Source organism: Delphinus delphis, chromosome 6, assembly GCF_949987515.2.
Source record: "Delphinus delphis chromosome 6, mDelDel1.2, whole genome shotgun sequence".
NCBI lineage: Eukaryota > Metazoa > Chordata > Mammalia > Artiodactyla > Delphinidae > Delphinus > Delphinus delphis.
Window position 1 is genome coordinate 34,392,892 of NC_082688.1, and position 15,592 is coordinate 34,408,483.

The 15,592-nt window shown below is 44.4% G+C and overlaps 1 protein-coding gene across 10 annotated transcripts in view; it reads right to left on the bottom strand.

Moving 5' to 3' along the window:
- LOC132427229 (stimulated by retinoic acid gene 6 protein-like) overlaps nt 1-15,592 on the bottom strand; it is a 91,842-nt gene that overhangs the window by 6,025 nt on the left and 70,225 nt on the right. For 4 of the 10 annotated variants that reach the window (XM_060014480.1, XM_060014475.1, XM_060014479.1 and 1 more), the window contains 8 exons: nt 13,044-13,119; nt 9,863-9,944; nt 9,469-9,517; nt 8,893-9,010; nt 7,682-7,801; nt 6,244-6,407; nt 5,384-5,530; nt 1,783-4,650 (listed from right to left, as the gene is read on the bottom strand). In XM_060014480.1, the coding sequence (XP_059870463.1) occupies nt 4,520-4,650; nt 5,384-5,530; nt 6,244-6,407; nt 7,682-7,801; nt 8,893-9,010; nt 9,469-9,517; nt 9,863-9,944; nt 13,044-13,119 (887 nt within the window). In that variant the 3' untranslated portion in view covers nt 1,783-4,519. Of the gene's footprint in view, nt 1-1,782; nt 4,651-5,383; nt 5,531-6,243; nt 6,408-7,681; nt 7,870-8,892; nt 9,011-9,468; nt 9,518-9,862; nt 9,945-13,043; nt 13,120-15,592 lie in introns of those variants that run through there. The other 6 variants (XR_009519852.1, XR_009519850.1, XR_009519853.1 and 3 more) reach the window with 6 other exon arrangements.

A 15,592-nucleotide genomic window follows, 5' to 3' on the forward strand; every position in this document is an offset into this window, starting at 1 on the left:
CTCAGTCTATCCCACTGGTCTATGTCTATCTTTATGCCAATGATGCACTGTTGGATTACTACTGCTTTATAGTAAGACTAAAAATCAGGCAGTGTGTTTTCTAACTTTGTTCACCTTTTCCAACGTTGTTTTGGCTATTCCTTGCAATTCCATATGAATTTTAGGGTCAGCTTTTCCATTTCTGCAAGAAAGATTTGTTGCAATTTTATAGGGATTGCATTGGACGTACAGATTACTTTAGAGAGTACTGCCATCTTATCATAAGTTTTCCAATCCATTAACATGGCGTAGATTTTCATTTATTTATGACTTCTTTAGCTTTTATTTTTTCAGAAATGTTTAGTGGTTTTCAGAGTACAAGTCTAGTACCTCCTGGTTAAATATTTTTTAAGTACTTTATTATTTTTAATGCTCTTGCAAATAATTTTCCTCAGGTTGCTCCTTTCTACAGAATTATAAACTTTCATTTCTACAGTTGTATTGAATGGCAGTTGATAGATGAGTGTTAATCTGTATCCTGTAACATTGCTGAACTCATTTATTAGCTCTAACAGTTTCTTTTTGCTTCTATTTTTATTCCTTAAGAATTTATAAAATCATGATGTCAGCAAGTAGAAATATTTTTACTTTGGTTACTATAATCTTGAAGTTCTTGCATCTATTTTCATAAGGGATATTTGTCTGTAGTTCTCTTTGCTTGGGAAGTTTTAGTCTGCTCGCTTATCAGCGTTATGCTGGCCTCATAGAATGCGATAGGAAATGTTTCCTCTTCTTCCATTTTTTAGGAACAGTTTGAGAAGAATGTATTTTAATCTTTTAAAATGTTTTGTAGAATTCACTTGTGAAGCCATCCAGTCTTGGGCATGTCTTTGTTGTAGTTTTGTTTTTGTTTTTTAAATATTCAATCTCGGGCTTCCCTGGTGGCACAGTGGTTAAGAATCCACCTGCCAATGCAGGGGACACGGGTTCGAGCCCTGGTCCAGGAAGATCCCACATGCTGCAGAGCAACTAAGCCCATGAGCCACAACTACTGAGCCTGCGCCCTAGAGTCCGTGAGCCTCAACTACTGAGGCCCGCACGCCTAGAGCCCGTGCTCCGCAACAAGAGAAGCCACCGCAATGAGAAAGCCAGCACACTGCAACAAAGACCCAACTCAGCCAAATTGATTAATTAATTAATTTTTTTAAAAAAGAATTCAATCTCTTTACTTGTTATAGGTCTATTAGGAGTTTCTATTTCTTCTTGAGTCAACTTTGTTAGTTTGTGTCCTTATAGGAATTTGTCCATTTCATCTGGGTTATCCAATTTGTTAGAGTACAAATATTCACAATATACTTTCATAATCATTTTTATTCCTGTAGAGTCAGTAGTATTATCCAACTTTCATTTCTGTTTTTAATAACTTGGTCTATTCTCTTTTTCTTAGTGATTCTAGCTTCAAATTTCATCAGTTTTGTTGATCTTCTCACAAAATCCACTTTTGGTTTGGTTCACTGTCTCTGTTGTTTTCCTTTATTATTTTATTTATTTATTTATTTGGAATATAATGGCTTTACAATGTTGTGTTAGTTTCTGTTGTAGAACAAAGTGAATCAGCTATATGTATACATATATCCCTTCCCTCTTGAGCCTCCCTCTCACCCCTCCCCCCCATCCAACCCATCTAGGTCATCACAGAGCACCAAGCTAAGCTCCCTGTGCTATACAGTAGTTTCCCACTAGCTATCTATTTTACATATGGCAGTGTATATATGTCAAGGCCACTCTCTCAATTTGTCCCACCCTCCCCTTCCCCCGCTGTGTCCACAGGTCCATTCTCTACATCTGCTTCTCTTTTCCTGCTCTGCAAATAGGTTCATCAGTACCGTTTTCCTGTTCTTTATTTTATCTATGCTCTCATATTTATTATTACCCTCTTTTTGCTAGCTTCAGGTTTAGTTTACTCTTCCTTTTCTAGTCCTCAAGGTGTCAGGTTATTGTTTTGGGATCTTGCTTCTTTTTAATGTAGACATTTACAACTATAAATTCTCCTGTGAGCACTGCTTTTTCTTCATGTCATAAGTTCTGGTATGTTGTATATTCATTTTCATTTGATTCAAGATATTTTCTAGTATCCCTCATTTTCAACTTTTACCCATTGGGTGTTTAATGTTGTATTTCTTAATTTTCACATATTTGTGATTTTCCCCCAGTTTTCCTCCTGTTATTGATATTTAGTTTGATTCCATTGTGGTCAGAAACGACACTTTTCATGATTTCAATTTTTAAAAATTTACTAAGACTTGTTTGGTGGCCTAACATATGGTCTCTCCTGGAGAATGTTCTTTATGCACTTGAGAAGAATATGTATTCTGCCGTTGTTGGGTGGAGGGTTAGGTCTAATTGGTTTATGGTGTTGTTCAAATTCTTTATTTCCTTACCGATTTCCGTCTGGTTGTAATATCCATTATTGAAAGGGGAGTACTGATATCTCCACTATTTAATGTGGAACTGTCCATGTCTCCCTTCAATTCTGTCAGTTTTTGCTTCATATGTGTTGGGACCTCTGCTGTTAGATATGTATATGTTTATAATTATTATACCTTCTTGATGGATTATACCTTTTATAAATATATAATGTCCTCAAGGATGAGAGATACCTGATCCCTGCCCTTGAGGAGCTCACAAACCAGTCCAGGGAAGAGGCTGGGAGACAACTGTAGCAAGAGCTGCAGAGAGAGGCCTTGCCACATGCTGCAGGCAGAACCTCATCTCCTCAGGTGTCCTGTGTCCCTGGAGTGGTGACTGCACGTAGCAAGTACTTGGTCAGCACTGGCTGGGTGCAAGTGAGGGGCACTGGCTGTGAGGTCTGCACTAGCTTTCATTTAGAGAAACTGAGACTCATTCTAGTGGCAGAGCTGGAACCCAAACCCAGTGCTCCTGACCTTCTGTTTAGCGGCCACTCAACCATGATGCCAGGGTTGATTTCAGTATTGAATTCATGGCTGAGATATTCAGTCATCATGGCCTTATTATTTTATTCATTCCAAGATCCTACTGTGTTACAGCAGATACTTGGTAATGGTGAGGAAAATCTGAGAAGGCCTCTTTCTTTGTGGAGCCGAGAGCATAATGAGAGGTAGGCAGACATGAATCAGTCACCACAAAGGGTAACATTACAAACAACGACTGATATTTATTGAGAGTTTAGGATATGTCAGGCACTAGCTTAGGAGTGTTTGTGTATATTAACTCATTTTATCCTCAAAATAATTTTTGGCGTTGCGGGTATCATTCCCTTTTTATATTAATACGTAGGGGAAAGCAAGCACAGAAAGGTGAGGTAACTTAGCCAATGTCACACAGCTAGAAAGTGGTGGTGGGGGGATCCCGATACTCTGAGTCCCAGTTTCCTTAGTTTCAAAAAGCAGAATGACAAAGCTTGGTTGCAGAGATAAAGTTAAAAGAGATACGTCTGGCAGACACATCTAGCAAAGGACTGGGCTTACAGAAGGTACTCAATAATGATTACTGGATTTCAATGGCTCTGGGATTTGTGAGGTGGATGGGGACTTCCCTCACCCTATGGGTGAGTCCTCCTGGTACTTGCACAGGTTTTGTGAGTGACAGGTCCCCATTTATCAGAGATCTTATGCTGGGGAATGAAGAATCTGGGTAAGTACTGGGCCCCCTGCACAAAGAGAAAGGTCCAGGCTTCTCAACCGGGCACCTGGACCCCCTTGGATGATCTAACCAGCCCCCAGCACCATGCCCTGCATACACCAGAGGGCTCGCCCTCCTCAAACCTGCACCCACACTTTTGCTACTGTTGTCCCCCACCTTAAATGCCTGCCCATCCCATCTCTGCCTCCTCAGACAAGTGGCTTTCTCAGGGAATGCCCTCTTTGTCCGAGAGAATCTGTACATCTGATTTGTGACCAAGGCCCAGGTCAGTTCTGATCCGTTCCCCATCCCAGTGGCTGTGGGAGAGAGAACTCAGTGTGTGTCTGCTCACCCACCAGACTGGAGGCTGGGATCATGGATTCCTTCTCTCCCACCACCATAAGACCTAGAAAGGAGGAAACAACGAGGACCCTGTTGGATTAAGGCCATACTTTCTCCCAGAGAAAAACTGTGCCAAATGGTTAAACTCTCCTGATATAAAAAAATTTACCACCTCTTTCAGTGACACAAAGTTCTGCCCTGTGGCTACATTAAGTGTGTCTCAACATGGATCTCCCCAGGGCTGCCTCCTAACCATGGATAGTGGAAATCATTATTGGGCAAAGTTTGTTCAACAGAAATTCTCTTTAGTTCTTGATCTTTTTACCAAGGGAATGAATTAGACCTGAGACTTCATTGTTCAGCCCAAGTGCCATCCCATGAATTGCTGGCCTGTATGCCGTCTGTGTGGACAGCGCCTGTGCATCCCGTCACACTGCAGGGGACAGCTGCTGGGTAGCCTGGGCCTCCTCAGGGGCAGATGTCCTGGAATGGCCTTGTCGCAATGTGGGAGGTCAACGTCAGCTCTCCGAGCACATCAACAGAATCTGGGTAAGTCCCGGGAGCCATGACCTGGCCTTGATTTTCTGAGCGTGACCAGTCTGGGGTTGTTGATCAGGGTCTGCAGCAGGAGCCACCTTGTCCTGGACCTCACTGAGGTGCGGGGACCTAGGACAGAACCAGAACCAGTAGACTGGGAGGAGGGGGCAGCTTGTCTCTGTCCTTCTCAGAGGCTGTAGCGAAAGCTGCCCAGAAGGTGTGAGGTGTGGAAGGAGGAGCTGGACCAGGACTCCTGGGGACATGAGGGCGGCTGGAGGGATGTGAGTTTGTCCCACAGATCTGGGTATCTGCAGCATTGGGAATAGCAATGAAAACGGTCCAGGTCAGTGTTGAGTGTCCACGACAGAACATGGCTAACTGGAGGGCTTCCCAGCGGAAGGCAGAGCAGAATAATAGGGGTGGCAGGGGTGGGAGTAGACAGTGTATAACCTTCAGGGGATAGGAGTCGGTGGCTGGGAGAGCTTGTGGTAAGGAATGGGGCAAATTAAGCAAAACTGTACACCATCTTGGAGGGCACCTGGCTTGCAGCCTGGGCTATGGGTAGCATCTCAAACAAATGGTTGAATGAAGGACTCAGCTATCAGAACTAGAGCTCGTTTCTGGAAACAAGGAAGGAGCCCAGTTGGCAGGACAAGGACACAAGGCCTCAGGGGTCCTGTAGCCAGGCTGACTGGGGACAAAGCCTCCTGATCCCCTGGGTAGAAGGGCTCCCAGGGCAGGAAGTGTGGAGGAAGAGGGGCAGGGAAGGAGGAACCTGGGACATCTTAGGGATCCCAGGGAAGCCTGAAGGTACGTGTTTCCTGGTGTCCGACCCCAGTGTAGGTTCAAACAGGATACTTACCTGCTGACTGATTTGGGTACCAGTATTTGATGGCCTGCTGCAGCCTCCTCTCTCTGTGGCCTGTGATCAGGATGTGACAAAAGCTGACGAGCACAGGGTTGGTGTGATAATGATCCACATAGAGCATGCCAATCCACGCACTGAACCCTGAAATCCAGAAGGCAAGTCAGGCCATGCAGTACGTCCCAGGATGGCCCAGCTTGTGCTTTTTATGACGTAACTGCAGCATCACTTTGTTCCCAAATGGTGCCTGTGTCTTTGCTGAGAATCTAGAAAATGAGGTATAAGGAGCTGGAAAGATTCTTAGAGATCACACCCTAATCTGTTCATTTTATGGGAATTTGAAGCTCATAGCAGCTAGGAGCCTCTGTGTCTTATATGAAGAAGGCAGCAGCCATTAAATGAATGAATGAGTGAATGAACAGACATGGGCCAGAAATAGGACAAAAACTGTTTTTTCTCCACAGAAAAAGCTTTGATTTTGGCACATTGAAACTGAACAAACCATTTTCTTAACTAAGCTTGCAACTAACAACACCAGTAATTCTGAGACGTGTTTTCTCAAAATTTTCAGAGCCATGCATTCACAAATTACCTTCTAACTGTTCAGATAGAATTCGCTACCTCTTACTGCCCTCCATTCTACCTCAAAGGTCTGTCAAACATACAAGTATTTAATAGCCTGAATTCCCTTCTGACCATTGGGCTGAATAGTTTTGTTTTGTTTTGTTTTTCTATTCAGCTTTATAGCCTCCATGGGAAGATAAACTCTAAGCATAAGTGAAGCCTCTGGTACCCGACTTCCAGGCAGCTTCTGCAAAAGTACAAGACCAGCGCTCCCCAGATGCACGGCCACGTACCCATGTCTGCTCTCTCACAGCCACTCTGCAGAATGGTCCTGTCGATGCGGGCTATCAGCCACGTGCCCAGGATGCAGCTGATGAGAAGCCTGGAGAGGCAGGCGCCCAGGCCCAGCAGCACGTTGTAGAAGAACAGAAAGTAGTTGAAGTTGTGGAATGCTCTCCTGCAAACAAAGGCAGGTGGAGGGGCAGCACCTTTCAGTATGAGAAGGTGGCTACGCAGGTGGGCTCAGGGCCCCCCCAGACCTGTGGTCAAAGCCTACGTCTCCCATCTCCTAGCTGTGTGACCTTGTGCTGTTAGCAGGAGCTGACTGTCCCCATTTCGCAGCTGATGTGAGGACTGGCTCAGAAACAGTGTAGAGGGTGCTGAGCCCAGGGCAGGCTGAATGTGAGTGGGGACTGTAAACCTCATGTGGCTACAGCTGGGTTTGTGGTTACGGCAGAGGGTGTGGCTTTCCCACTGTCCATTGCAACAGTGACCTGCCCCCAGCTAGAACTGCTCCAAGTCCTCCAGGTGAAATTTCTCAAATGACCACCTGATCATGTGATCCGTCTCCTGTTGCCTATGGGATGAAGCCCAAACACTGCCTATGAATTCTGGGGTCCTCGCTGAGAGGGGCTTTTCTGGCATTACCACTTTGTACCTCCTTCCTGTCCCTCACCATCTAAGGCCACCACATGGCCACAATATTGGATTCTCACTCTTCTCCCAACACATCCTGCCCTTTCATGGCTTCCTGCCTGCATTGGTGCAGCGGGGGCTGCAGCCACGCCATCTCCTCATCTCTGCCTGTAGGAATCTTACCATCCCACCGACCTCAGCTCACACGTCCCGACTGCAGCTGAAAGAGAACCCCCGCCTCTCCTGCACCCCCCCGCCTCTCCCCCACCCCCCCGCCTCTCCTCCACCCCACCCCCTTCTTCGTTACTCATGTTTCTCTTGCAATGCTTTCACACCCTCTGGACTCTACTGTCCCTATATGTCTGTGTCTGTCGGCTCCAGTGCACCGTGAGCACATCACAGGCAGATTGTGTGGGGTATCTCTTTATCCTCAGTGCCCGTGTTGTTTCCTCCATGAGTGAACAGCTTTGAATGAATGAACTAGAAAGGATTACCCATGGGACAGGCACTATTGTTCTAAGTTCATATTTTAATACATTTCAGCCTCAGAACACCTCTCTGATGTATGCACAATTATTTGTAAAATGAGGAAGTGGAGGTTCATAGATGTTTAGTAAGGTCACACAAGGTCACAAAGCTCATAAGGGGCAGAGCCAAGATTTGGCCACAGGCAGTTAGGCCCCGGTTCTGAACCACTGCCCCTCACCCTCTCAGAGAGTGTAGAGTCCACCCAGGAACCTGCCAAGGGTGAAGAGGAAGGAACGAGACTGCTGAGGCCAAAGCCCTACAATGCCCCGCTCCCTTCTCTGCCCTCACCTGTTATTGAGAGCCAAGGGCTTCTGCTTGTCAGCTGTTCCCATCTTTGGTTGCAGGAAGAAGCTGGCGGCGATCCATACCTGCAGGACCATGAGGCCCAGGACGATGGATATGGTGAGGCTGAAACACAAGGTGAGACCATCCTGAGGTGGCCTTGTCCGTTCTTCCCAAGCCCATCTCGAATGCCCCTTGATAGAGAGAAGAGAGATGCTGACTGCCTGCCAGACCAACAGTAGCTTGAGCTCTGCCCTTTATGCCTACAGAGCATTCTCCTGCCCACTGTGCAGATGAGAAAACTGAGGCTCACAAAGGGCAGATGACTTTCTCAAAGCTGCATCATCAGGTCTTCTGGCTCCAGACCAGAACTCCAGGATTTAATTATGTCTTTTTGTTGAGGGGTGGCAGCTGGGCTGAGTGGTTTAACAGCATGGGAATCAAAGAAAGGATGGGGTCTTTAGAAGAGCTCATGAAGGCCACGGGAGAGTGGACAGGGCAGGTTCTGCCCCAGACTCACAGGAGGCTCTAGGTGAGTTTGGAACAAAGGACCTCAGAGCAGGGAGGTCCCCAGAGGGCATCACGCCCTGTGTTTGCATTCTCTGAGTGGCAATGTGGGGTGGTGGTTTAAAGAGGCTTTGGTTTCAGATTGCCCAGCTCCCAGTCCTGCCTCCTCCCCTGGGACAAACTGCTCGGCCTCTCTGTGCCTCTGTTTCCTCATCTGAAAAAAGGGAGCTAATGTAAGTCCCAACCTCAAAGAGTTCTTAAGAGAAAAGATGTGTAGTGAATTCTCAGTAATGTCAGCATTCACTTTTACTTTCCAAATGGGTAAACTGAGGCTCAGAGAGGCACTTACAAGCCACACATGTGATCTAAAACCCAAGCTCAGATTTCCTCTCTCCTTCCACTATACTGTCCTTTCTCTTACTTCACCTCCCTGAACCTCAATCTTCCCACCTATAAAATGGACACATATATATCTCCCACAGACACAATTGTGAGGACACCATTGAACAGTGAGCGTGGAAACATTTTGTAAACTGTGAGGTTCCCATCACAATGAGTTGCTATTTTAGCCCATCCTTAGGTCAGAGCTGGGAGCATGGGTCCGGGGATTGGTGAGAGCCCAGCAGGGAAGGGGTATTTCAAACAGCAGCTGTGAAGACCCACCAGCTCCCAGGCCCTGGGCAGTGACAGGAAGCCCGCCCAGCACTTACATCCCGATGCCCAGTCCTCGGAGCATCTCCAGGGTCTGATTGTGGATGACAGGTAGCACCAGGCTGTACATGATCACTAGGCCACACAGGCTCTGCATCACGTGGATGATGAGGTAGCCTGTGGGCCAAGGGAGCCGGTGGTCGCTCAAGGCCCTTCAGGATCCAGTCACACAGGTCCCTCCCTGCAGTCTTCCCTCTAGCCTCCTCCCAAACGAAGGTCCTGGCACTCTTACTTGCACTGGTTTCTTCTGCCTGGCATGACTGCTGACCTGCTCACCCTGCCAGGTGCAGTTCAAACATCAACTCCACTAGAAAGGCTTCTTGCCCTGTCCTGGGTGTGGACAGTCACTTCCTCCTCTGGGTCACCACCGCCCTTAGCATACACACCCCGTGGGCACAGGACAGGTGGTGATGATGACCTACACGAATGTGTGCTTCTCACTCCTTCCGGAAGGTCCCTCAAGGAAGAGCTGGGGCCACTTCTGCCCTACGTGTCTCCTCCCTACCCACAGCCAGGACTCTGCAGGTGCCCAGGGAATGTGTATTGAATTGAATGGGTCATGTGAGGGCACTTACCCCACAGAATATAAGCTATCTGCCAGCCAGAGTACCTTGCAATGGCCACCTGAGATTTAGAAAGAAAAAAGGCCACCTGAGATTTAGAAAGAAAAAAGGGTCTGAAAGAGGAGACATGCTGATTACCTCTAACACGTGTCCGGCATCCTTGTCTCATGTGAGGGTCACCCACCAACCCACCAAGGCAGGTGTCATGATTGTCCTCATTTTACAGATGAGGAAACTGAGGGCTGGATGGGGACAGTGGCTGTCCGGAGTCACCCAGCAGCAGAACATACTAGAATTGAGGACTCTGGACCCCCAGCCCAGAGCTCTTCCTCCCCGCCCCCCCCCATCTGAGGTGCAGGAGAGCAGGTTTTGGCCTCGGAGCAGAAAGAGGCCTCTGTAGACTTACCACACTCTCTGACGAGGAAGGATTATGGAACTTCAAAGGGAGAAAGTGTTTATCTCCTGCCCACAACCTCTTCATTTGCTTCCTAAAGAAAAAGTGGGAGTTAGTAATGCTCATGACCAGGGCTTAAAAATCATTTTTTAATACTTTTTTTGAAAATTGAGATATAATTGACATATAACATGATATTATTTCAGGTGTACAATATAATAATTCGATATTTGTATATATTGTGAAATGATCACAGTAAGTCTTGTTAATATCTGTCACTGCACACAGTTACAAAATTTTTTTTCTTGTGATGCGAACTTTTAATCTACTCTCTTAGAAACTTTCAAATATTCACTATTTTTTAACTATAGTCGCCATGCTGTACATTACATCCCTATGACTTATTTATTTTATAACTGAAAGTTTGTGCTTTTTGATGCCATTCACCCATTTCACTCCCCCCACCCCACCTCTGGTAACCACCAATCCGTTCTATGAGTTTAGTTTTAGTTTTGTTTTGTTTAGAGTCCATATATGAGTGAAATCATTTGTCTTTCTCCATCTGACTTATTTCACTTAGCATAATGTCCTCAAGGTCATAAATGCTGTCACAAATGACAAGATTTCATTCTTTTTTATGGCTGAGTAGTATTGTGTGTGTGTGTGTGTGTGTGTGTGTGTGTGTGTGTGTGTGTGTGTGTGTGTGTGTGTGTGTATTCCACATCTTCTTTACCCATTCACCCATCCATGGACACTAAGGTTGCTTCCATATCTTGGCTATTGTAAATAATGCTGCAAAGAACACTGGGGTGCATGTATCTTTTTAAGTTACTGTTTCCACTTTTTTGGATATATGCCCAGGAGTGGGATTGCTGGATCATATGGTAGCTCTATTTTTAATTTTTTGAGGAGCCCCCATACTATTTTCATAGTGGCTGCACCAATTTACCTTCCCACCAATAGTGTAGGAGGGTTCCCTTTTCTCCACATCCTTGTCAACACTTATCTTTGTGTTTTTGGTAATAGCCATTCTCAAAGATGTGAGATGACATCTCATTGTGGTTTTGATTTGCATTTCCCTGATAATTTAAAAATCTTAAACTTAATATATTTTGTAAAAATAGCATATAGCTACCTAATCTCAATGGTGACTGAATGTGATAGTTGAGACTGTGTGTGTGGTTTTTAGTTTCTTTAGCTTGCTCTATTTTCTTATTTTCTCTACAATGAATATACATTACCTATATAATATTATTTCAAAACAGGTAAAAAAATTTTAACAATAGCCCCCCACTTATAACAACATAAAATGAAATGAAAAAGAAGCCACAATTCCTCACAATCCCAGCACCCAAAGAAATCACTGTGTGCTTTTCCCATGTGCCCGTCCCAGCCTGGCCTTTTGCCTAAAGATTAGGTTGGCATAGTTTTGTTAACAGTCCACATTCACATCTATATCCTCCTTTTTTCTTAACATCCCATTCCAGCAATTTCCAGGTTATTTTACAATTTCATCACCACTGAATTGGGAAAACTTAGTATGAAATAAAGAATGTAAGTATCTCATTAATAGTTTGCATATTTATTACATAATGAAATGATATTTGAGTTATGCTGGGTTAAATAACATATTATTAAATTATTTTCACCTCTCCTTTACCTTTTTTAAATAGTGTCTATTAGAAAATGTAAAATTGTATCTGTGTCTTTCATTGTGTTTCTGTTTGGCAGTACCAGAGGTGTGCGACCAGGAATACAAACATGCACAGATATATTTGCAGAGAAAATTTCTGGAAGGATGCACAGAAAATGAATAATAGTGCTTAGCTCTTGGGCAACAATCTGGGGCCTGATGGGAAGAAGACTTACTTTACACTAAATATTTTTGTAACTTTGTTTTTAAAACACAAGCCTGTAGATAGGTTGGCATAATTATAAGAAAAATAACAATACTGGCACAGTGCTAGTGCTGTCCAAAGGGTGCTTTCTCATCCATTATTTCCTCTGCCCCATGGTCTTGTAAAGGAGGCAGGGCAGGGACTGTCACTCCTGGGTGACAGGTGTGGGAGGGAAGGGCCAGCCTGGACGGGAAGGAGGCCTCCCCACCACAGGGGCCTTCTTGTCCCTGTGCCCTCAGCTACCCTCCACCCACATCCATGCAGCCAGCTCTGCATTGTGGTTGTTCCTGGTTGCGGTCAAATGCCTCAGTGAATATCTCCCAGCCACTTGTAGGTTAATGAAGGAAGGAGCAGACATATCCCTACAACAGGCAGGGAGAGGGTAAGCAGCAGTGTCCAGTCCACCCACAGAGCCCAGGGAGAAGAAAGCAGAGACAGGGAGCAAGCCAGGGCTGGGATGGAGAACTGGGGCTCTTTGTGCCAGGAGAGTCTTCACTTAGATGTCATCTGCAAGAGACCCAACCTTTGAGTAGCCAGATGGGGTGGATGCAAAAGCAGGATGCTCTGCAGGGGTGGGAATTGGCCCTGGGCTTCCTGTGAGTGAGTGGGAGACTGTGAACTAGAGACTGAGACACAGAGAGAGAGAGAGAGAGAGAAAGGGAGAGGCAGAGACAAAGGCAGAGAAATGGAGAGAAAAGGGAGCAATAGATACCTAAATTCAACTTGCGTCTGCATGCAAATGCCAGCTACATACTGAAGGCCATCCCCTCCTCCTGTGCTGCTGTTCTAGAGACGGATACCCCTGGTTCCCTTGTCCCAACCTCCTGTGAGGTCCCCTTGAGCCAGATTCACCTGCTGGGAGCGCAGTGTGATTAGTCCTGGAGAGCAGGGCGGGTCTAACACCTAGTAGCAATGCAGAAGTGTACAAGAAATGACAAGGTCAGAAGGCGCCAGAAGACGAGATCAGCTGCTAACAGCCTGTGGCTAAAGTTATTGTGTTGAGTCTCGCCTGCTCAGCAGTGAACATGGAGATGAAAGTACCGCTTGGGGTTTTGCTGAAAACCAAAAGAAGACTCTAATCACAATGTCAAGCTTGTAGTGGGAGCTCAAATCAATAGTTTTTTGTTTGTTTGTTTTTGTCTTTTACTACCAATAGGTATGGTTGTCCCTAGACCCTATATATATACTGCTGTTCCCAGTTTGGGCACTGCTGGCACTGCCTGGGAATTCTGAGAAAAGTCTGTCAGCTGCTTTCCCGGCTAAAGACACACAAATGACTCCTAGAACCCTCTTACCTGTAACAAGCCAAGATGTGAAACAGGTAGCTCACACACGTGAGGGAGGCAGGCAAGATGGTCACCACCCAGACTCCTGAAACAGAAAAGGTGATACGAGAGGCCTCAGAAGATGAACCAGAAACTATTTTTAAAATGCAGAGGGAATTCCCTGGTGGTCCAGTGGTTAGGACTCCGCACTTTCACTGCTGAGGGCCGGGGTTCAATCCCTGGTCGGAGAACTAAAATGCAGAAACTCACAACAGAAAGGTTTGGGCAAAATATACTGCACTTCCTTTAACACACCTCTTGTGCAAATAACGTTTTGCTTATTTTCTGTTTCATTTTAGCCATACACCCTCGATATCCTTTATTTCCTGCGTATTTATAATCTTTGCCTTTGGTATTAATATTTTCAATCTACAGTGAGTAATAGAAAAAGAAAATTATGGAGTGTACACATGGTAGGTAGCCTCCAGCCTAGTAAAACATCATTAATTCTTGAACTTCCAATCTCCGCTTTTGGGGGGGTGGTTACCCAATAAACAGTCACCTTGTGCAACGGTAACTGGAATCAGGGTCTTGACTATTCATTCATCCATCTTTCAGTATGTTTTTACTATTTCGTACCTAATTTGCTTTCAGAATGATTCTGTGTGCTTGTGAGAGAGGGATGGAGACAGAGGGAAGGAAGTAAAAGCTTCTGTGTAAGCCGACTCTCAGTAGGTACAGAAAAGGCATTCGAAAGAATCCAACACCTCTTTATAACTCAAATCACTCCATAAACTAGAAATAGAAGGGAATTTCCTCAATTGGATAAAAAGCATCTGCAAAAAACCCACAGCTAACATCATACTTAATTGGTGAAAAACAGACTGCTTTCCCCATCAGTTCAAGAATAAGAAAATCAATGTCTGCTCTTGCCAATTCTATCCAACATTGTACTGGAGGGTCTAGCCAGGGCAGTTAGGCAAGAAAATGCATCCAGACTGCAACGGAAGAAATAAAACTATCTCTGTTCACCAACAACATGTTCCTATATATAGAAAATCCTAAGGAATAAATAAACACACAAAGTAAAATGAATTAATAAATGAGTTCAGCAAGGTTGTAAGACACAAGACCAATATATAAAAGTCAATTGTATTGCTATACACTACCAACAAATAATATGAAAATGAAGTAAGAAACAACTGCATTTGCAATAGTATCATAAAGAATAAAATACTTAAGAATAGGGCTTCCCTGGTGGCGCAGTGGTTGAGAGTCCGCCTGCTGATGCAGGGGACGCGGGTTCATGCCCCGGTCTGGGAAGATCCCACATGCCGCGGAGCGGCTGGGCCCGTGAGCCATGGCCGTTGAGCCTGCGCGTCTGGAGCCTGTGCTCCACAACGGGAGAGGCCACAACAGTGAGAGGCCCGCGTACCGAAAAAAAAAAAAAAAAAAAAAACTACAAAAGCTTGTTTTAAGAAATTAAAGAAGACCTAAATTAATGGAAAAACGTATCACTTTTACGTATTGGTTTTTCTTTGTGAACATGGTAATACTCCCTAAATTGATCTACAGATTCAAATCCCTGTCAAAATTCCAATGTCATTTTTGGATAAATTGACAAGCTAATCCTAAAATTCATATAAAAATGAAGCGACCCTGAATAGGCTATACAACCTTGAAAAAGAAGAACAAAATTACAGGACTCACATTTCCTGAGCTACAGTAATAAGACAGTGTGATATTGCCATAAAGATAGACAAATAGACCAATGGAATAAATTGAGAATCCAGAAGTAAACCCCCCATTGTCAATGTCTTTTCAACAAGGATGACAAGACAATTCAATGGGGAAGGAATATGCCTATCAACAAATAGTGCAGGGGAAACTGATATTCCCCATGTAAAACAATGAAGTTAGAACCTTACCTCATACCGTATACAAAAATTAAATCAAAATGGATCATACACTCAATGTAACAACTAAAATGATAAAAGTCTCAGAAGAAAATATGAGAGTAAATCTTTGTGACCTTGGGTTAGACAATGGTTTCGTAGACATGCACAAGTGATAAAAGAAAACAAGATATATTAGACCGCATTAGAATTAAAAGCATTTGTGTTTCAAAGGACACCATCAAAAAAGTGAAAAAGCAACCCACAGAATGGAAGAAATTATTTGTAAATTATATCTCTTGTAAGGGATGTGTATATAGAATATACAAAGAACTCTTACAGCTCAATAATAGACAAATAATCCAATTTTAAAGTGGGCAAAGAATCTCAGTAGTCATTACTCAAAGAAGATGTACAAATGGTCAATAAGTACATGAAAAGATGCTCAACATCATCAGCCATCAGGGAAATGAAAATCAAAACCGCAATGTACCCCCAATGTTCATAGCAGCACTATTTACAATAGCCAAGACATGGAAGCAACCTAAGTGTCCAATAACAGATGAATGGATAAAGAAGATGTGGTATATACATACAATGGAATATTACTTAGCCATAAAAAATAATGAAATAATGCCATTTGCAGCAACATGGATGGACCTAGAGATTATCATACTAAGTGAA